Source organism: Lethenteron reissneri, chromosome 16 (genome assembly GCF_015708825.2).
Source record: "Lethenteron reissneri isolate LAM-NWPU_2019-01 chromosome 16, ASM1570882v1, whole genome shotgun sequence".
NCBI lineage: Eukaryota > Metazoa > Chordata > Hyperoartia > Petromyzontiformes > Petromyzontidae > Lethenteron > Lethenteron reissneri.
This window is the reverse complement of record NC_083794.1, coordinates 1,856,306-1,878,340: the sequence shown is the minus strand read 5'-3', so window position 1 is coordinate 1,878,340 and position 22,035 is coordinate 1,856,306. Positions and strand designations below refer to the sequence as shown.

Sequence of the window (22,035 nt, the reverse complement as noted above, 5' to 3'; positions counted from 1 at the left end):
ATTACATTTTTTGATAAATGTTATGGAATATTTTTGTGTATTCATTACGTTGACACATTGCGAAAATATAATTTAGCACTGTTTCAGTTAATCACATATGGCCAATTGGTATACAGCACTATACAACAATCTATCAATGTGGTGCAGAGTACAAATTCATGTTTAACCTTGTGAATGGCTGCTAGTCTTTAGATGTGAATACCGTATGCAATTTACACCAACTTGTCTGTAAAGACGGGAGGTGTATGTTTAGTGGTGTCTGTGAAATAAGTTACGCGACTTGATACACGTGACAAGCGATGGACGCAGGGTTAACGGATCACGCAGATTAATTCCGCGCTGTGAGCCGATTGATTCAGTCGGCAGTGAGGTGGCCAGGAGATGGCAGTCTAGCGATTGGCTTCGTGACCTCCCCTTGCAGACTTGAGTTGCATTCCTTTCTCTGGGTATTGTTCATTTTTTTTCTTCTTCATACATTACACCAACTCAACAGGTTTGTATTCTCATTACCATGAACCAGACTACCTACAGCTGGATGAGGGCCCAAGTCACCACCACATCTCACTCGTGATGCAACGATACGTCTGGCATTGCTCCATCGGCACAGTGGACATTCTTTTACAAATGTTCCTGGCGTATTATTTAACAAAGAAGGAAAAATCCAAATATTTATTTGAATTCATTACATTTTATGCTATTGGGGTCACTGTCTTCCCAAAACGAATGGTGAGCATAAGCTCATGAATCATTCAATTATGGTATTGAAATGTGGAGCCGACATTAAAGTGCATGTAAGTTTGCACATAATTGATACCATGGCCCTAATCCATGAGGCTAATGTAATACAATAGGGTCTTTCACATCGGTGCAGTCTGAGCACCCCGCCCCATTCCCTCCCACGTCGCTTCACCGCCTCACCCCCCCCCGTGCTGTCCATGGGGCTGGGCGGGAAGGCCGGAATTACCCGATGTGCGGTCGGTGGCATGACGATGGGCAACGCCTCGGTCGTGACGTCGCACCGCATGAGCCCGACGCTCAAACTTTCATCTGCGGGAGCAAAGGAGACGTGGATCTTTGATAGAGAAAACGGGAGCAAAAAAAAAACCTGACCATTGTGCAAATACACGTGGAGAAATGTGTGATCTGAAGTACATCGAGACGGGAAGAGGAGCCATGTGGACTCGGTAACAAACGGAAACATACTGACCGTTAAGGAAGGTGAGCGGGCTTGAACAGGACACATCGCGAGAAGGGACAATGCCTGAAGGGAAGGACGAGGCTGGTGCCGGAATGGCAGCCAAATGCGGAAAATGCACATGGGAAATAAACTGCCGTGGAGATGAGGCGATAAGATCGGTTCATATGCATGAGCGAGGTGGGTTGCAGCGTCAAAGGAAGGTGATGGATGACGATGGGTAAGACTTTATCCAGCAGCGAATTCACAAGACGACAGTGACAATGATGAGAGAAATGAAGATCCTGGAAATGAGTTTTATGAAGTTGTGAAACGCGAGTATATATGGTGATTTTTTTAAGGAGTACTGTATCAATAATGCTAATCTTGCCTCAGCGAGGCAAATGAAAGTTCAACGTATGTTGAACTTCTTTCGCACCATACGTAGCCAACCATGCTGATTGGAGGTGCGGGGGAAGAACAAACGAAACATAAAAAGCAGTTCTAAAGAAATTAGTTTTCAATCTAGATTTGAAAGTGCATAGATCCAGTGGCTTCCTAATATCGGAAGAGCATTCCAGGTGGCCTCAGAAGTGCATCTGAAAGCACACGATGTGGTGACCATCTTTGTTCCATGGTTAATCAAAAGCCGCTGGCGAAGAGGACCGACTTAGCCTGATGGTTTATGCTCCTTGACGAGATCAGTAAGGTATTGCGTGTGTAACCTTACAATGTATTCGTTCGACAACCGAATGCAAATTACAGTTACATTTTTCATATTCCCATTCATGTACGCCGTATAATTCTATTGTCTTACATTACACTGTCAAAGGTCGCTGAAGACACTAGTGGTCAGACTGTTTACTACAGGGTTAGTTGAGCAGTCAGTAGTTTGATACTTACCGTTGACCATTAATAGCATGGACATAAAACACCTTTAATATAATTCAAGTAGGCTATTGTCTTTAAGCCCAAATAAGTGACTTTTATTTTAAAAACCGACGAACTACTTTAATTTGAACAAGTAAGGCTTACTGAGCTATATAGCTCTTTTTCAGATGCGACCTGGCCACAAATGATAGCAACAAAGTGGATTATCACATGGAAATTTATAGCAGCCAAATACTCGTAGACGCATGTCGATTCTAAATGAGTACTCGGTGCAACAAGACACGTGGTCAGATGGGGGTGATGTGGCAAATGTCAAAGATAGCATTAGATGATTAACCTACAATAAATTCATGCAACTACTGTGACGTTCGAGTGCTTTGGTAAAAACTTACATAATCAGCGAAATGTCATAATTGTGGGCTGTGTAAACAACTTGGTGGTGAGTGCAAAGACCACTTTTTGCTGTTGAAACTATGTTTTCATTCCCCTCATTAGTACAGCCTCATGTTTGTGCGCTGTTAGTTGCTTTATACTAGCTTGAACACAAATTACGTAACATTGAATGTAAGGTTACACAACCAAACCATAGCCGCTAGTCTGACATTTTTACAAGGTGTATCAGTCCAAAATCCTTGATTTTGCCATAATCAATTAAAAGTGAGGAAGTGGATCAGTGTGCGAAGCAAATTATGGCTATTTGCTTTTGTAAGTGGAGAATTGATTTGTCAATAGTGATATGCAGATACAATGTATGGATTTTTTTTATTCCGTGATTTACAAATGCCCTTTAATTCATACTCAGCCACCTGCTCTATCAAAGGCATGAACATCAACGGACGAAACCAAGTGATCTCACGATACTACACATTGTTCCTCCGTCATTTTTACACCCCCTTCATGAATAAACTTCAATGGGCCATCACGCCACTTGGAGCTCTATAGCAGGGCTCGCTGACTGCGAATCGGGAAAGCGTGGTCCCCCCCCCCCTCTGTTGAGCCACTGTCGACTTGATCATCTTACCCCGCGATATGCGTACTGCTTGTCACTCTCTCTTCGTCTTTTTTTTATACTCCTCTTTCCTCAGAAATTTCCAATCGGCGCGTCCAGAACAGTCACAGGAGAGGTGAGATAGGGGCCCGCTACTCCCAACCAAGTGGGAACCCCGTGTAGGGAAGGGGAAGAGTGAAAATTTTTATGAGATGGGGGGGGGAAGGGGATAGGGACTTGGGTTTTCCTTTTACATTATAACTCATTTATACCGGACGTGACGATCCTTTTTATTGGACTGGTTCTGTTTTTGAAAAACCTTCAAAAACAAAACTTGATGTGAAAAGACTGCACGCAATGCATACAATTCATTCATTCCAGAATGACTTGGGATTATTTTTTTCCCCTCTCAATTGTATTGTCTCGTACATTCTGCGATGTTATTTGTTCATATTTTCCCGTGCATAATACACATGTTGAGTATAAAGTACGGTACACATCCTAGAAAAAAAGCATAGCTTTCGTCTAAATTGAATTTCTAGTATAGTACTGAATTGTCAAGTCACTTCACAACTGATTTCAGTCAAATATCGTATGATTCCAACTAACATAATATTGTGCACGACCCATATAAATTATTTTTTATAGGAATCCAGTTTCTGCTGAAAATTACATTAACATCAAAAAGGCTCTGCGCGCCCTGCACGCCTTTGATCTGCCAAGAAAACTACGGTGCTTCATCTTTAGCTTCAGAACAGCAACTGGTCGATGCGTCACACCTCCTCCACAAGTGGAACATTAAAGGCAACACACAGTTTGACTGCGGGCCGCCCGAACCAGACAATGGAACCACCGTATTGCGAACCACTGCATCCTATGCCCGCTCTCCAGCGGACTGAGCAGTATTAGTCCCGAAGCTATCGCATGGTTCACAGACTTAAAACTTGGACGCGTGATTTTCTGATTTGCCATACGATAGAAGCAGCGCTGCCCCCTGCTGTTCAGTATGGATACCTACTTTATGATGAACATTCATCAATATCATAACGCTGTGGCCTTACAAGGAAAAAAAATATACAATAGGTGACGTTCCCGACAATGATCCTTCTTCATAGCAAATAGAGAGTCAAGACAAAGACTGCACCTTAAACAATGGGTCTGATGAAAATTAAATTTACATGTAACTGCCCTAGGTGGATAAATCTGAGAAATGGTCAGGTACATAAATACAAAACTAAAATACAGACACCTGAAAAAAAAATGGATCGGGTTTGTCAAGCACTCAATAATACAGCTATGCACTGCTAAGCGTAGGGTGAACACATCTCTCACGAATGATTGTCATATTACATATTTCTAAAACCATCCAAATTTGATGTTCTATGAACCACGTAAGAGTCCACCAGCAGACACCAAATTATCTCTATTATGTTAAAATACATCTGCTCAGACTATTCACCAGGATCCAACATGTTGTTAGGAAAATGTCTTCAGAACTGTTAACTCTTTGTATAAAGTACATCACTCTAAATTAAACACAGAGGCTTTCGATACCTACGTTATGATTCACAAAATCAATTACAAATCATACAGCACTGTAGCTGTATTTGATTCATTTAATAATTCAAAAAAACAATTCTCCACGTACATTTTCCCTGTGATAAATAATAAACACAATTTATTAATGCACACATTTCACAAATCGGAGCCACTTTTCAATCAAGAACTCAGAGGCATGTGCGCACCTTGCATATCTTCCCCACAAAACCTCTAACTCGGTTGCATGTAACCTGTGCTTGCGTACAATTTGGCAATGAACTAAAGTAACAACCTTGCCCAACCTTATCTCAAGCCATTTTCACACCCCAGAGTACAGGATTTCAAAGTGCAAGTTCTTCTGATCTTACAAGTGAAAAAACAAAATTATGACGGTTGACTCATTAACAGGAGTCTACCCAGCAGAGTGCATCCCCTATCTAAACCATGACAGCCTCCTTTGTGAGAACATTTTTTTTTACAACATATAGATAACTTCTAAAATTGTACACTGGTTTAGTGCATACGTACAACTACCACAAACAGCTTGCGACCACCAACCGGACACAGCCAGTTGACATGGCAGTAAAGCGTTTTCAGTGTCCATTAGCGAAGTCTTTAAAAAGTGTACTATGTGTAAAGCTGCACAGCGCATTTAAAGTTTCCAAGTAATTTTCCAATAGAGATGATGTGAATATTATTTAGATTTCTAAGTGACTGTAATACAGTACTTGCTGTCAAAACAACCCTATTAAAATTGAAATGATCAAAACAAGGCCCGAAAAAATCACATTGAAATAATAAACATTTCAATGTAGCAGGAACCTCTCTGAAAGTATTTAGACTTGGACTTTCTAATGTAAAAACCATCATGATCCTTAGGATAGAAAAGCAAATCCTTTGTGCACTGAGTTTGCGAGAGAAAATCAACTGCCCGGAGGTAAATCAACACATACGAGCAGAGAATACTGCACACTTCTGAAACCAGGCTTCTTACTGTGCAGTAGGTGTATCATGGTCCCCATCCCTGCATGCTCCACCAACCCACCCCCGATTAGCTAAATATCAATATGACATCGTCACACATCATAGGAATTACCCAATAGGCCCGCCAACTGATAAGTTACTGCCTATTGTGTATTTTTATGTTTGCTAATACTGCCATACAACATATTATTCTGTAAAGTCACGTGAGAATTATTTTATTATGTTTTATTTTTATTATTTTATTACTTCCCTTCTACGTGACTTTACAGAAAGAACCAAGAAGATGAATCACTGCAGTCACGAAAGCTTTAAATCGAAATATTATTCTGGTCAAGCAAGGACACTACTGATATTGTTTTGAGGTTTTTTTGGCTACAAACTGTTGAAGATGTATATGGTGTTGAAATAATAATCTTTTGATTACAAGGCATGGCAGAAAACATGTCATTCTAAGTTGTAAACGACTACAGATACGTTTACATATTTTCCAAGCTGTACACGTTCAAATGTTTGAAAATCCTGTCTTCAAATATCTACACCAGACATCCATATTACAACCAGGCAGCAAATATTGGAAAGCCACTAAAGCTATGCACGTTTAAATCAAGATTGAAAACGAATTCCTTTAAAATGACAAACCTCTTGAGATGAGCATATTGCAAAGAATGGAACTCACTCCAATGCAGACAAAGTAAGGAAAAACATTCACCCCAAAATTCATAACAAGCATCTTGAACCAGTCATTGATCTATTTTTTGGTATCTGACACTTAAGGCTGACGGCCAGCTGTGGTGTTTTATAGAAAAATTGTCATCTCTCACACTTCACAGAAAAATCTGCCCGATGTTATTTCAGACAGTATACATAATAAAAAGCATTCAAAGATATGGTTTCAGTATGTTTAATTGGAAAGTTGGGAAAAAGGGGTCACCAATTACGACATACAATATATAACACTTGGACACAACATTCAGGCGATAACGTTCCAAAAAATGCTTGATTTACAAATATGGAGGCTTCTGTTTTACAAGAAAACAGAGCGCCACCTACTGAAACCATAACGGCAAAACAAATAAACAACAGTTGGAATTTGAGTATTTCCTATTTGCAATCCGCATATATTCTTCAGAAAGAAACATGTTAAATACCACCTATAACCAAGCAGCCACCTGATATTTCCCCAGTATGTTGCATGATTTTATGATTTCGGAATGCTCCGTTAAAACGTTAGGTGGTAATTTACACAGGCTGTCAGCAGCGTTAGAACTATGAACAGCTTTGCTGCTCCTGTGGCAGTCTCGACATTTGCACCTGCAGGTCACGATCTTGTCTCCCAACCTGGATAGGGACCTCCACTTTGAGTCATCAGTCCTGCTTTCCGTCACGCCACTGCCGAGAGCCCTCGTTCCATGCAACGTAAACGAACATGGCCAGCACCACGTGCACCGCCACCACTGCCACGATTGCTGCATAGAAGTAGCTGTCGCGGTTTGACATACCCAGTGATCCTGCAAGTGTAGAGAAATGTTATCAGTCACACCAATGACACTCGCACATTCTAATTCATAACAATAGCAGCATCGCCAAGCATTTGCTACTTGTTACAGAGATTTGCAGTTAAAGCACCAAATCTCCCTGGTAAGTACTGCAGGTATATTAACCATTAAATATACGCTGTCTGCATCACAGGGAACTTTGAAGATCAGAATCAGAAACGGTTTTAATCGCCATGTAAGTTTGCACAAACAAGGAATTCACTATGGCGGGACGGTGCATACATTGAACAAGTAGGAATCTTAACTTATATAAAAGTTATACACTCTAACTATACTAACGTTACAAAGTATAAGTAATACCAAAGGGCTAAAATCTTTAAAATTATGAATAAGTAGACCTTATAAAATGCGAATGTAAAATGTTAATTAGCCGTATTAAACAATCTTAAAATACAAAAATACAAATAAGATTACACGTAAGTATGGAAAGGTGTAATTATGTAGATAAAATGTTATAGTAAGTGTAACAGTCATTTTAAGTGTAAAAGTCATTTTAAGCCCTTGGCCTTGTTGAGGAGGTCCCGTGACGTTTTAAAAAAGAGTAGACCAAGTGTGCCACCGTCATGGTCCAACATCACCCCGTACTAATGCCCACTTTGCAGGCCGGTGTTGCATTACATTGTGCACCACAGGCATCCCCTACAGATGAGCATTTGAATGAATGGGATGTAAGGCACTTTGAGATGCTAGGGCGTTTGAGTGCCCAATAAATCCAAATCTGTATCCAAATCCGAAGATGTTTACGCCACATAATATAAGGTGGCTGGGTGAATCAGACGGCTAACACTGCGGGCACTGATTGACACCACTAAAATCCAAATTTAAAATCATGGCAACTTCCTGTGATCAAACCAGCATTCAAGTAGTTTAATTACAGTTAGATGCATTTAAGACTTCACACAAAAAACATAACAAAAAATGTGACAATTGACTTAATGCATACAAATATTTAGGTATGTAATGTGATGTATCTCTACAGCACAGCATGATGTGCACTCCCTAGGGTGGATAAAATACAATGTAAGCACCCTATTAGTTCTGTGATCTCAGTTTTCAGAGATCAATATTTAATTTGAGAGTTCCAAAGGGTCGCCTCGTGCGAGACGTGTGAGGATGCCGACAGCACAACTGGACCATAATTGATAACAAAAAAGTGTAAGTGTTGATGACGATGCTGGTGGTCTTACTTAGAGGTCGCAATCGGGTACCCGATACCCGTACCCTACCCGATACCCGGCTACCTGTACCCGGCCGGGTATCGGGTAGGGTACGGGTTAGGAATCAAAACCCGTTTGCGACCTCTGGTCTTGCTCCAAGGACAAGCTTCTCCTGGATGTCCTTCCCACGGCAACGATCGTGCCTCACGGCCACGCCGATAGAGGACTTGAATGCGAGTGGCAAATTCATCCATGCATCTGCCCTTACTGCGGGCTTGATTGCACCCAAAAAGGTATCCTATTAGTTCGTAATTCTATCTAGTTTCCGGGACTTGCACCTCCACGTCTAATTGTATTTATGTTTTCCACGGTAATAATGATAAAACAGGGAATGATATGAAAGCTCAAACGATATCACCTGAGCATAAGATGATCATGGATATATTCTTCCCCAGATGCCAGATTAGGCAACCCATAAAATGTCTCCAAAATCAGGAATAACATGTACCAGTAGTTCGAACCCTTCAAGATATGTCATCATATACGTGGTGATCGCAATTCAAATGCAGATCACGTAAAACAGGAAAATACCTACCCTCAAAGACATAGACCTTGGTTGCAAAGTAGAGGCCGATAGGCATGGTGATCATGAGGATGGTGAAGAAGAGTAGGGTCTTGAGCACGGGCAGCAGGGAATTGTCAGAGCTGTTGGCAATATGCACGTATTACTTCCACAATAATCCCGTATCAATTACAGCATCCACAGCTTCAATTTGGCTTACACGCGTGGAAGCACTGACAATTTAGATTTACTCTGCATTGATTGAAGCAAATAAATATTTTTCAACAATGGAAACCTCTGTATAACTGCGTAAACCATACAGCAATATGGTCTTATTCTTTTGTTAAATATTTAGATTTTTTTTATTGACGATGATATTGCACAATCAATTTGTTTCATGATATAAACTCACCTTGTTAAATTATTGTATTCATTTGTCATTTACTACCTGGTATCATTGACTTAAGAAACAGATTAAAGATGTTAACGAATGCAAAATGTAGATTAGCATCAGCTCTGGTCTGTATTTACAAGGCAGTGTTTACAGCTGACAAGCAGAAGGCTGCAATTCAGAACCAGAGAGGGCTCGCCGAAACCCACTCCATCAGACTTTGTCGGTCAAACAAGCGCTCACGCCCAGAGGTATGCAAACAGTTCTGCCCAAAAGCGGCTGATTCACGCAGAACGATGTACAGCACACACTGATACATTCAACGTGTTCACTGTATACTTTAGTTTGATAATTAAGTACTATACCTACAATTTTCATTAGTTAAAAATCTGTTATTAAAAAGTGTCCTACCATCATCAGGGATGTGAGCTTGATCTTTGAGTACAAACATAAACAAACATTATTGCATGGTCCCAGAAATACCTCAATCACAGACGGCGATAAACCTCGCATCGCATACATCACCAACTTCATGTGATGATACACGTTCAATAAACTTAAGACACGTTGAATTAAACCCAAGCCACCCATTAGGATACTACACTTCAGGCAGCACAGAGCACAGGCTAATTGCGTTTACAAGGTTTCTGCTCTGCGTTCTCGGTCGCGTCTTCCATTCAAACCTGACGCGAGGCCTAAGTCCCGAGGCTTTTCCCGTCTTGCCTGGATTGCGTGCCGCGTACCACGCCACTCGTGTTCCCGACCAAATCGACAAAGAGCGTCTCACCTCGCGCTATCGTCCACCAACACGCCTTTTACACTGGGAGACGACATCTTCACGAGTGCTGTATATCGTATGTTTTTTTTTTAATATGTTGACGTTATTAATTGTAAACGTTTTAAACGCGCGCTGATTCACCGCGGCACAATCTCGATCGTCTTCCCCAAACACGGTCACGTGTCTTCGTGATGACGTCGCCGACTTTAAAGGAGAGCGCTTGGCGTGATGGCGTCACGATAGCTGTGACGTAATCACGCCAAGCTTATGACGTAATCACGCTAAGCAAGTACAGCGTGATGACGTGCCACTCATAGTCAGCAAGGGCCGTTACGCCGAAACGTTGTTGACCTCTTGCGTGCAGCGTTCGCATCGACTTCTCTTGGCTGCCATGCACCGGCGTCTCGACTGATTCGATTGGCCCATTCCTTTGAGGGTCGCAGTTCTCACTTCGTAACGTCGACTGCCAACCTAAGGGATGACGTCACCAACGTGAAAAGAAGCGTGATGACGTTTACCGCACGCACGGCGGTTTGCGTGATGACGTCATGCGCGTAGACTATGACGATGCCGTGGTTGGCCACGCGGTGGCGTGGCCCGAGATAGAAATAACAGCTTCAAGACGTGCAAACTTTCGTGACTGCAGGAATTCATATTCTATGGTTCTTTCGGTAAAGTCACGTAGATAGAAAGAAAAATAATAATAAAATGATACAAATTAAAATAAAGTGATTAAAAAACAATAAAATATCACGACATTTCGATTGCAACACCGCTTGTGTTGCGATCGAAACGTCGTGATTTTTTTTCACTTTATTGTAATTTTTATCATTTTATTGTTATTATTTTTCTATCTACTGACTTTACCGAAATAACCATAGAATATAAGCTTCAAGAGAGCAGACGGTTATACAATAACTCGACTCATTTACAAACCAGCAGCACCATCACAACTAAATTGTAAAATAGTATGACTCAATAACCACTCAAAGCAATACCATGTGGAAATAAATAGACTTTCAATACAAATATTTGAAATAATTTATTTAAAAACATTCCATTTATCCGTCTCCACATGAAAAAAATTCATTCCATCAGCCGCACGGCTTTCTGGAAGTGTATAATTTCAGCAGCGTTTTGTCGAGACAAGCAAACTCTGGACTGATTTACACAGCAGAGTGAAATGCCGTGTAAACTTCTATTTTCTACATTCACCATTTGGGTTCCTCCACGTCCAGTTTACGGATTCGTAATCGTTTTCATTCCTCCGATGCCAAATTTACAAACCATTCTCCTGTGGAGGCCGACGCACGCACCCCGCCCCCGCTGGGCGGGCGGGGTGCGACGTCCGCCCCCTCCCTCCTCCCCCTCGTCGGCCGCCTCTCGCCGGGCCCCCGCCGATCGAGTGATCGCCCCCCCCCCCGCGTCTGCGCCATCTCTGAGGGACATCGCTCACTGGCTAGCTTACCACCGCCCGGGGTTATCCCGCACACTCCCGCGTGCACCACCTCACAACAACAACAAAACGAACGCGTTGGCGTGAACGCGCGCGCCCCTGCAGGCGCTCGTTTCCACACACACGCTCGCGCGCAAATACGCGCGAGCGTCGACGAGCGGGTTTAACGCGCCCCGCTTCCACGCTAATACTCGAGCGGCACGGCTGCTCGGACGTGGGCACGTCAGCGGCCGTCTATGTTTTAATACACGTCAGAGGTCGCTATCGGGTACCCGTACCCTACCTGATACCCGGCTACCCGTATCCGGCCGTACCCGGCCGGGTACGGGTAGCCGTTTGCGTGCGGGTAAGGAATCATACACGTGCACGCCTCGCACACACACACTCAAATTACCAACCAATGCTGCAGCCCTGCGCTCGCTCTCTCGCGCACACCGTATCCCCGTGCAGTCGCACCAGACACAAATCGCAGACACCAGGCGACACACACAGATATCACACTGCACCGATACTCTGTACTAAAGTTTATTAATGGCGCAAATATACACAATCTAGAGGGGAAATATTTTGCGAGAAGAGCTTAGCCTGACTCTGCCTACGAACCCAGTCACTCAAACGTCCTACCACGTACCTCGAAGCTGTACTCACGGTGTCACACGGACACTGTGAGAGTCGGAGAGAGAACGACGAGAGAAAACTTCACCTATCACTGCCTCATAGCAGTACCCGCTGGCATCACATGGATGCTGTGAGCGGCTCGAAGAGGCAGGGCGGCAGGGGGTGGGTCTTGACAGCCCGGAGGTTGAAGACAACTGCCCAAAATCGTCCCAGGATACTCTTTTTATTCTCTTAAACTTCAAAGGCCCAGTGTGACGCCGCCCTGCGTAGCAAATTGTGTGCTTACCTGTCGTTACCGCCCCCCTGTTGCCGTGTACTCCGTGTTGTTGGCCACCCATTGTCCCTCGTTGCCCATTGTCTGGAAGGGCACCCGGCTTACGCTTTTCTTGCTTAATATTCCGCCCTCCATCCTCCCCCAATGTTGTACCTCATTGCGGTTGGCCCAGTGAACTTTTCCTTTCTGCGCCCGTACAAGTTTAAGCCAATTTTAGGGGCACCGCAATGTAACCTGTCCTGCGAGGGTCAGCCAATCTCCTGGCACCGGGAAACCGTGGGACTTCCCTTCTAGGGGTTCTTCGGATTAAAACCCGATGTGCCGGGCAATCCCCCGCCAGGACACTACGTGTGTGCGCTGCGTGCGGGTGTGTGATTAGTGCAGGGGCCGGGAGGGAATCGCAGCACTTGCGGAGTTGCTCCGCGGTCGTGGCACCACACTCCCAGTCTCTTCCTCTTGCCTACCTTTGCATTGAAAGCACCCATTAACAGTTTTTTCCTTTAATTTAGAAGTTTGTGAATATCTTCATACATGTGGTCTACTTCTACATTTTCGTGACTTGTTGTTGTTGCATATATTTGATTTACCTCATCGGGATTTGAGACTCAATGCAAATTAGGTGACCATTTTAAGTACTTGCGATTCCCAAAACTATACATGGATTGAATGCTGGTGTCCTTGAATTTCAGTAATTGGATGATGAAATTGCAGAGTAAAATACTGTACTGGGTTATCAGTATCTGCCTTTGATAATTATCTGATTAAACATGCTATTTGTAACACTCATCACTGCGCAACAATTATGAACACCATCAGCAGAACGTGACAGTGATGAATTGGAATACAAAGCAAGCACTCAAGTGAAACAAACCAGCCCATTCCAGAAATGTGTATTCTCTACACTACAACATGAGCATCTCATAAGGTCTTGTGCAAGCACGCCAGCAATTAAAACCCACAGGAAGCAGTACAAATACTGTATAGGCATCCGAAAACCAAGAAGTAACATTAATACAAATATAGGACTCAAGTGTAAAATTAACGACGGTACTCTCTCATCCATTAATTTTATGAGATTGCATGCTAACACAGCATACAGATTCGTATAGGTCTGTGCAGCATCCTGGATTTTTAAGGTGCATGTGCGACACATATCATGTATGACACGAATGTTTTAGAAGTGACCATGAACATATAATGTAATGCTATGCGACCAGATGACCAGATTTTACTGTGGTTGACGATCTGAACTTTCATTCCGGCTGAGAATCAAAAATCCAAAACAGTTGAAAATCAATACTAATTCTCATACTGCAGCAGCCCTCATCCGTTAGTGGATTGACCATGGTTGATGACGTTTGTGTCATTGGTCCTTGTAGAACCTCAGGTGCTCAAGATGCCTGCATTTTGATTCATGGCCAATTGTATTTAAGGAATGGTTTGCTTGTAAGAAGGAATGCGAGTATCCAGAGAAAAACTACACATCAGGAGGTTCACCAAGCTATTAGCTGCACTGCAATCTCTGCCCCAACTATTGCGTCCAAATCCCTGGATTAGTTGTTATACACTATTCCCAAGCCAATTTTCCAATGTATTATTTTATTTTCTCCAAATTAGGACTGATATAAATCACATATTTAGTGCAGTAGAGAAGCATAAGTTGATATTTACTGTATTATGCTTTTAAAATTAAAATTTGGTTAAACTTGGCCAGGTGACATGTAATCAGTGACTCAGAGGTGTGGTTAGAGGGTCCCACTGAGATCACATCTGATGCACAAATTGAAAATAAAGTAAAGCTCCAAATGAGACTGCAGCTCTATGCCTCAAACAATGGACCATACCAATGCGATAGATTGTCCAATGGAGGAATGAAGGAGCTACAGACTGTTTCTACAAACACCATCAATTGGCACAATAAACTGAACCTAAATATCGAAACTTCTTTTTTAACGTTTATATTTAGCCATATGCACAAATAAGTGTATAATCTTGTGGTTGTGAGGTCTAAATCTATAAACTATATGTATTAAGTAATTTGTCAATCCATTGTTATATTTGGGATATGATTTACAAATATAGCAGAAGCTAAAAAAGCAAAGTAATTCTTATGAAAATTATGCCTCCGTTAGATTATGTAAGGTGTTGGATCTTTGGAACTGTCGCACATCTGGATGTGGACATGGGAGGTGATTCCAGAGTAAACGCTCTGCATTTTCAGCAGACGCCCAACTTTATGGCCGCTGGAAATTGAGCCGGTATAGCGGTCAGGATGGATGTAGAACATCTTGATGCAGAAGTCTGGAGAAGCACAAAGAGTAAAACAGGAAATGTTACACGTACTTTTAAACAATTACGATTTGTCGTCCGCTTGTAATGCAAGTGGTGCGTTGATTGTTATTTCCGAGCGAGCTTCTGATGCCCACAATGGTTATTCTGTACGTCTTCAGCTGGCTAATTATCGCCTTTGGGTAACTGATTACCTTTCAGTGTAAAAAAAATCCAAGTTGTGAAACGATATGTGTTCCCCACATATATATTGGGTGCCTGGACGGTTGTAGCTAACATGAGCTTGGCTGCCTGGCACGGAAATTTGGATAAAACTCAGGGCCGGATTAAGGTTCTTGTAGGCCCCAAGAACTTCTGTTTCGTAGGCCTTCAGTGATAACTTTATACAGTTTGTACTGCTGCCCCATGTTAATATCGCCGCTTGACAGATGTCATTACTGATACATTCATTATTTAGTCTGTGCCATAATTTGATGGGAGCACGCTGTGTACCGCAGATAAGCAGATTTTATTTGAAATTGTTGAGAGAGAAAACCAAAGTAAGCCTAAAAATATTATCCGCAAAAAAATTTTCAACAATTTTTTACTTTTATTATCATATCGGATGACGCAGATTTTAAAAGATGCCGTTCATTTTCATCGATAGCATAATTCAATGTTCTGACAGGATGACTTGCATGGCGAGTGCCATGTTTCTTTACTTCTGTTGAAGATTAAATATTTGTTTGACTGTGTATGGTCGCTTTACTCTGAGGAATTAGCCGATTGTTCTGTAACCCAGTTTAACAAACGTAACCATTGAGGGTTAATTGTACTGATCAATGAGGAGGACATCTCCAGGAGTACTGTGTTGACAATGCCTAGCATAAGTGTTCGCATATTAAAGTGTTATGTTTTTAGATATTAAAGTTGCTTAACACAGAAGAGTTTGAGTGGTGCCTTCCTAAGTTCATGCATAATAATCCTAATGAAAATAATGTTGAGATCTGACATAAAACACACTAAAACATAATCAGTAAAAGTTAAAGCGAGAATAATTGTATTATCACGATTGATAATACAACCCTAGACAACGAAGCCGAGCCTAATTATCATAATTGCAAACATTAGCATAATTAATGAATGATATTTTTTTCATTGTATTATCACGATAGTGAATACAACCCTAGACAAGGAAGCCGAGCCGAATTGGCATAATTACATACACTTGCATAACTTCAAACAATTACACCTTCATTTTATTTTCACGATTGCTAAAACCACGAGACAACAAACCAGAGCCCAATTAACACAAATGCACAATTTGCATAATTCTATAAATTAGCATAATTTCGTACAATTACTGATTTGTTATTTTCATTAAATTTTTGTGATTTTTATTATTTTCCAAAACCTAATATATACAACAGAACATTCCTGTGGCTCCAGCGTCATCGTCGGATGAAGAAGCAGGTAATCCTGCCCCTTCGTCTGAGTAACTCCACTACTGTTCACCCCAAGAGGACTCGATCATCTTCTTGGTTCTTTCGGTAAAGTCACGTAGAAGGGAAGTAATAAAATAATAAAAATAAAACATAATAAAACAATTCTCACGACGTTTCGGCCACAACGCAAGCAGCCGTCCTCAGGTGAAAACCAGGTCCGTCGAGGCGACAGAGTCTGAATGATTTCATTCATTGTTTTATTATGTTTTATTTTTATTATTTTATTACTTCCCTTCTACGTGACTTTACCGAAAGAACCAAGAAGATGAATCCCTGCAGTCACGAAAGCTTTAAATCGAAAGGACTCGATCAGCAAAGCTCTTAAGCCATCTCTGTTAAGATTGATCTAATTATTTGGATTTATTATGAATCATACTTAATGTTAACTTATGATATGCATGTTTGTACTCTCCATGACATTTAGTCACGCATTTTTTTTACATAAATGTTAAAGAGGAACGTAACCCCTGATTTGCACATGTCTGCAGGAAACCAGAGTCTGCTTTATGCAATTTCGAGTGATGTAGCATTTTCCAGGAATGTATCCCTTACATATAGCGGGGGATTCCTGTGCATTCTTTTAAGGCAGTATAATTGATGAAGGTGTTGAGGATTTATTTTTGTTAATTGTGCACCACTGCTGACACAGCAACATCAACACGTAACGTGTTTACCCTGGTGCACTGCGAGATGAAGGATTGATCAAGAATGTAGACTTACCATCGTTGGAAAACTCCACTCCATCATTGATGACATTGTCCTTCTTGTAGGGCTTGGCCTGGCGTTTCACTTTCCCTGAGAATGGTGCATTCACGACAGAGCCATCCGGGCACTCCACGTCCACTCCCATGTGTTTGTGGCCAGATCTGTAGTAAAGGAAAGAAGTCAAATTCTGCATGTTAAAATATAGAGCATATAAGAGGTAGAGTTCCTATGTGACCTTGATTAATTATCAATGCAAAGTAGATTATGTATATAAATAATAGAGCCTTAATGCACAAGTGAGTACAGTATTGTTATCATGCTCGTCATTGCATTGTTTGTTGTTGTAACTTGCCGACCCGCCCCTACTGAGCATCTGTAAAATAGAGCTTCATAGCTCATCAGATTCCTGCAGGATAAATACAGATTCTGATTGCTGATGGCTCTGAACTATTGATGAAAATCTGGTTGGAGTCAGCCCCTCCCCCCTCACATAGGACATCCAATGTTCACTTCCAGCATAATGGTAGTCATTCATTCACCATGCAGGGTTCATGGCTCTGTCGGCATGGAATTGCACATGCAACTTTCTGGTTATGTCACGTGTGGAAACCAGGGGGGTGGTAACTTTTTTAAAGCATTGGCTACATTTGGAATCTTTTAGCTACCCGCGGGGCGATATTGTCACGTGGAAACACACGTTAATTGCAAATGAGAATTGAGCCAAATGTGCAAAAACGGCGATCATAAAAAAATGCATGATGGTATAAAAATACATGCATGAATGACTAATGTATCCCTAAAATGTCGCAAGTACATTTTGCAGTAATCACAAACTAGCCATCACCTTAAATGTATGAACTATAACTAGAGGGCACTAGGGATAGTTAATGGTTAAAACATTAATTCGATTACACTCAACGGACACCCCTGTTGTGAAAAAAAATACAGGAATTGTGGACTGAACAATTTAATTGACCTACAAGGACTAAATTATTTGGCCTCGTACAGCCCCAGTGTGTGTGACGAGTGAATGAGGAGTCTTACCGACATGCCCCATAGCTACCACAACCATATTTGTCGCAGCCTCTCAGCTTGTTGGCCGTTTGTCCATCACAAATCAGATTCCACTTTACATTCCCAGTGGCTGCTGCTGCTGCTGCTAAATTTGAACACAAAGAACACGTTTCGTTACAGAACTGCACATTCAAAACATATTCTCTAAGGGATATTTTTGCCAGTATCAAAGTATGAAAAAGAAAAATAGGTTTAACCGTTTCTGGCAATAAATCAGGAGGCGTTAAGATGATCAAACACCAAATAGAAACATTTTGCAAGAAATCAAGTCTGTATTAACCACACTTACTTGTGGCAAAACATGCAAACAAACATGCTCTGATAATATTTTCATATTTCGATTTAAAGCTTTCGTTACTTCAGGGATTCATCTTCTTGGTTCTTTCGGTAAAGTCACGTAGAAGGGAAGTAATACAATTCAGACGCTGTCTCCCCGACAGACCTGGTCTTCACCTGAGTACGGCTGCTTGTGTTGTGGCCGAAACTTCGTGAGAATTATTTTATTATGTTTTATTTTTATTATTTTATTACTTCCCTTCTACGTGACTTTACCTAAAAAACCAAGAAGATGAATATTTTAATACTTTGATACTGGCAAAAAGGTCCCATAGATTTCCAGTGTAACCTGCTCAACCCGAGCTATAAATACTCTGATATTTGCATTGGCTTTGCACTCTTTCGCTTTTCGGCGTTCTCTGGTCTGACACTGGTGATTCAAGTCCATAAAGAATGCTGTCTCTGGTGTTAGACAGTCAGTTTCAAAGATAATGCATATATTATCAGAGCATTCTTGATTTGAAGCTTTCGTGACTGCAGGAATCCATACTCTTTGTTTTTTTCGGTAAAGTCACGTAGGTATAAAATGAAATAAATCACGACGTTTCGGGCGCAACACAAGCGACGCTTGTGTTGCGCCCGAAACGTCGTGATTTATCAGAGCATGTTTGTTTGCATGCTTTGCCACAAGTACGTGTGGTTAATGCAGACTTAACTCCTTGCACAATGTATCTATTTGGTGTTTGAACATCTTAACATCTGTTATATTGCCAAAAAGGGTAAAACCTATTCTTATTTTTCATACTCAAGAATACACAATCTTCACTTTTTTTTGTTTGCCACAAGAACTTGCTATATTTTGCAATGTTATTACCAAAATATAAAAGGAAAATTTGTGAATATGCAACAAACTTGAAATTTGCCATGTGGGTACTTTCCAGACTGTACACCATGAAAAAGTATAAAAATAGACTTTTGTATTTTGGGGGGGGGGGGGGGGGCGCAATTATGCATATATTTTGCACGGCAAGTGAGCTATGACGTCACATCTGTCATGTGACCCGTGTGCGGAAGCGTAACGGAGTGTGCCTGCTGATCGCGGATAAAGTGAAATACAAATGTGTTGCAGATCTAAGGCATTCTTCGCGCAGCATTGCTTTATTATTTGAGTCGTTTACTGCCGTACGCACCCTGAAAGTTGTGTGTGTCTGCAGCAAGCGCGTATATGTGTAAATATGGATGTGCGTGCATTTGTGTGTGGGGGGAGCGGTAGTGTAGTGGTTAGCGCGCTGCGCTACTAACCCACCGACCCGAGTTCGAATTCCCGCTCACGGCCAACACCGGTGACGATTATTTGAACCGGTCCTGGGCCTCCCCTAGGTCGACTCAGCCTCAAACGATTAACTGGTGTGGTGTGTGAACATCACCACTGGGGAGACAAAGGCGGCCGGGCGTGGTGAATCCAAGTCCCGGGCGAAGCCGGGTAGTCAAGGTAGTTACAAAATAAACCAGAGTGCATCCATACTCAAAATGAGCATTGGGAAGTGTTCATCAGTAATAGTAGTCCATAAGCCAGTTCTGGAAATTCTGCATTCCGATGGTGCAGGCCAGGCACTCTATAAAACAATGGTACTTTTGTCGTGCAGGACTTCGTCCCCGGGTATCAAGGATCACACGGAGACCAGATTATGTTCAGGGCTGCCCGCCGTTTATTCCTTCTTTCTCTCTCCACACTTCCCCTCGTCACGGGCGCTCGCTACCCCCGCTCCCTCCAACTCTCTCCGCTCTCTCCTCTTCCGATCCCCCGTTTTTATCCCCCTTCTTCGGGCTCCTCCTTTTACGTCCCCCTTCACGCACTCGCCCCTCGTTCGGTCCTCGCGGTACTCCTCTACACTATTATAAGACTGAATTTTTTTTTTCAATATTACCTAATCAATACCTGCATACTAACAGCCATGGCGTGGATTCAAAACATGACATCTAACAAGAGCACGGAAATGCATTCTAAACATTACACTTAAGATTTTATAAGTGCAAGTGTCTAGAAACAATGCAAATCGGAGACATTTCCTTCAGAAAAAAACAAGTCGGCTTGGGCAGGACACCATTGCTCGAAGGGATGGTGGCCAATTTGCTTGGCCATCACGATGGAATGTAAGCGGAGATAAGAGTCGTGGGATCAGTACGGTACATCTACAGATGCAAGGCTGTAGCATCCCAGGACCGTGATGTTTAGCGGCAGCAAGGGCGGAGGAAGCCTTCACTCAGCCGTGGAAAGAAACACTGCTTGAAGTTAGTAATGCTAAACAAAAAAAGTGGTGCAGCCCTCATACGCCGTCCAACTCTTACACATCAGGAGCACACATTGGTGAAATTCGTTTAATTTCGCTCGCAACTTTGAACCCACGCGACACGCACGTATGGGGTCATTTCACATTGACCTCTTTCAGACGACACCATTCGCGGCCCGCGTCATGTAAGGGGTGTTGTCGCGGCGTGTGAAATGCGGACTCACGCATGCAGCACTGTCGGTTGGCGGGTCCGCCGCACCTGCCCTTGACGTTCTTCCCATCGCAAGCCACGTTGGTGTACTGGCACACGCCACCATCGCCCTCGCACTGCGCATCCTTGGCGTAGGCGGCAGCAGCCAGACCTGAAAATGCTTATTGGTTAAAAAAACAATCATCAGGAACGAACGGCGATGCCTCAAATCAAGTGTGCCCTGTCACTAATTTTTGCTCATATAAAAATTGTTTGTTGTCAAAGACTGGAAATATTTCATCTTTTTGAGACGAGGTTTGAATAATATTGCATAAAGTACAAACTAGCACGGCACAGTGGACCTGCACTGTGCTATTTATATAATCATGCCTCGAATGCACTCCCATTATTTACAACAACAAAGTACATCAGAACTTACCAGGACCCAAAAGTACAATGAGGACGAGGGGAATCATTGTCACGCCTGAGTTGAGCTGTTGCTGTGACCAACAAGACGTAATGGCCGTCGTGTGAGGGGCTGCACTCTCACCGACTTCGCCTTGAGTCGTGTGCCCCACTTTATACAACTCACACACGGAACAAGTTATTCCGCCCCAGATTTTGTCTGATGCTGTTACGTAAATAAATGGACTAACGCTGTGCGGCACACCACGTCACCTCCGGTCACACTTCCTCCTTTTGCAGCAGCTGCTGTTGTTGGCATGACGCCACGGCAAGGAGTATCAATATTCTTAGGTTTTTTCGGTAAAGTCACGTAGGTAAAAAAATCAAGATGCAGCAATCGTGCTGTGACGGTCGTGATTTTTATTTTATTTTTATTTTACTTTTGTTAATTAAAATTTTTTACCTACGTGACTTTACCGAAAAAAACCTAAGAATATGAATCCTTGCAGTCACGAAAGCTTCAAATCTAGAAGTATCAATCAACTCCGGTTATTCCCACAGAAGCGAGATGTTGTATAGCCATGGAACAGAGACGGGTCACCGCATCGGGCGTCTTCAAGATGCGCTTCTGCGGCCGTCTGGAACGCTCTTCCTTCCAATATTAGGAAGCCACTGGAGCTATGCACTTTTAAATCAGCTAGATTGAAAACTTTTTTTTTTAGAGCTGATTTTTGTGTTTAGTTTGTTGTCCTCCCATCCCACATCCGATTAGCACGTTTGGCTAGGTATGGTACTAAATAATGTTTACATGATATACAACAGAAGACACCGAGCAAGAATGTAATTTAGAGCAAATTACTTGGTGATACCGCGTTGACAGCAGTGCACATGCACACACATTACAAAAACACACATTCGTCAATAGCCCTGCCTCAAAAAGGAAATATATGTAA

General features: G+C 42.2%; 2 protein-coding genes across 7 annotated transcripts; both read right to left on the bottom strand.

The window, feature by feature from the left end:
* Nucleotides 1–6,461: 6,461 nt before the first annotated feature.
* On the bottom strand, nt 6,462–10,226 carry VMA21 (vacuolar ATPase assembly factor VMA21). The gene is made up of 3 exons (XM_061552193.1): nt 10,030–10,226; nt 8,885–8,994; nt 6,462–7,084 (listed from the first exon to the last, which is right to left on the bottom strand). Exons 1-3 carry the CDS (start codon nt 10,074–10,076, stop codon nt 6,942–6,944), a joined length of 300 nt encoding a protein of 99 aa, XP_061408177.1. The 5' UTR covers nt 10,077–10,226; the 3' UTR covers nt 6,462–6,941.
* Nucleotides 10,227–13,242: 3,016 nt separating this feature from the next.
* LOC133342855 (leukocyte cell-derived chemotaxin-2-like) lies at nt 13,243–21,306 on the bottom strand. 6 transcript variants are annotated; one of them, XM_061552189.1, is made up of 5 exons: nt 21,117–21,306; nt 20,712–20,858; nt 17,891–17,999; nt 16,862–17,007; nt 13,243–14,669 (listed from the first exon to the last, which is right to left on the bottom strand). In XM_061552189.1, exons 1-5 carry the CDS (start codon nt 21,151–21,153, stop codon nt 14,497–14,499), a joined length of 612 nt encoding a protein of 203 aa, XP_061408173.1. In that variant the 5' UTR covers nt 21,154–21,306; the 3' UTR covers nt 13,243–14,496. The 6 variants fall into 6 exon arrangements, with proteins under 6 accessions (XP_061408173.1, XP_061408171.1, XP_061408172.1 ...); XM_061552187.1 differs by having other exon boundaries at nt 17,891–18,005; nt 21,117–21,305; XM_061552188.1 differs by having other exon boundaries at nt 17,891–18,002; nt 21,117–21,305.
* Between the last annotated feature and the right edge of the window lie 729 nt (nt 21,307–22,035).

Excerpts from the sequence above, each read along its gene's own strand:
- VMA21 (XM_061552193.1), bottom strand. The coding sequence starts at position 10,076 with ATGTCGTCTCCCAGTGTAAAAGGCGTGTTGGTGGACGATAGCGCGAG. Across the intron at positions 8,995-10,029 it reads TTGGTGGACGATAGCGCGAG|CTCTGACAATTCCCTGCTGC; the intron begins GTGAGACGCTCT and ends TATTGCCAACAG. Across the intron at positions 7,085-8,884 it reads CAAGGTCTATGTCTTTGAGG|GATCACTGGGTATGTCAAAC; the intron begins GTAGGTATTTTC and ends CTACACTTGCAG.
- LOC133342855 (XM_061552187.1), bottom strand. The coding sequence starts at position 21,153 with ATGATTCCCCTCGTCCTCATTGTACTTTTGGGTCCTG. Across the intron at positions 20,859-21,116 it reads CATTGTACTTTTGGGTCCTG|CATTTTCAGGTCTGGCTGCT; the intron begins GTAAGTTCTGAT and ends TTAACCAATAAG. Across the intron at positions 14,670-16,861 it reads AGTGGAGTTTTCCAACGATG|ACTTCTGCATCAAGATGTTC; the intron begins GTAAGTCTACAT and ends GTGCTTCTCCAG.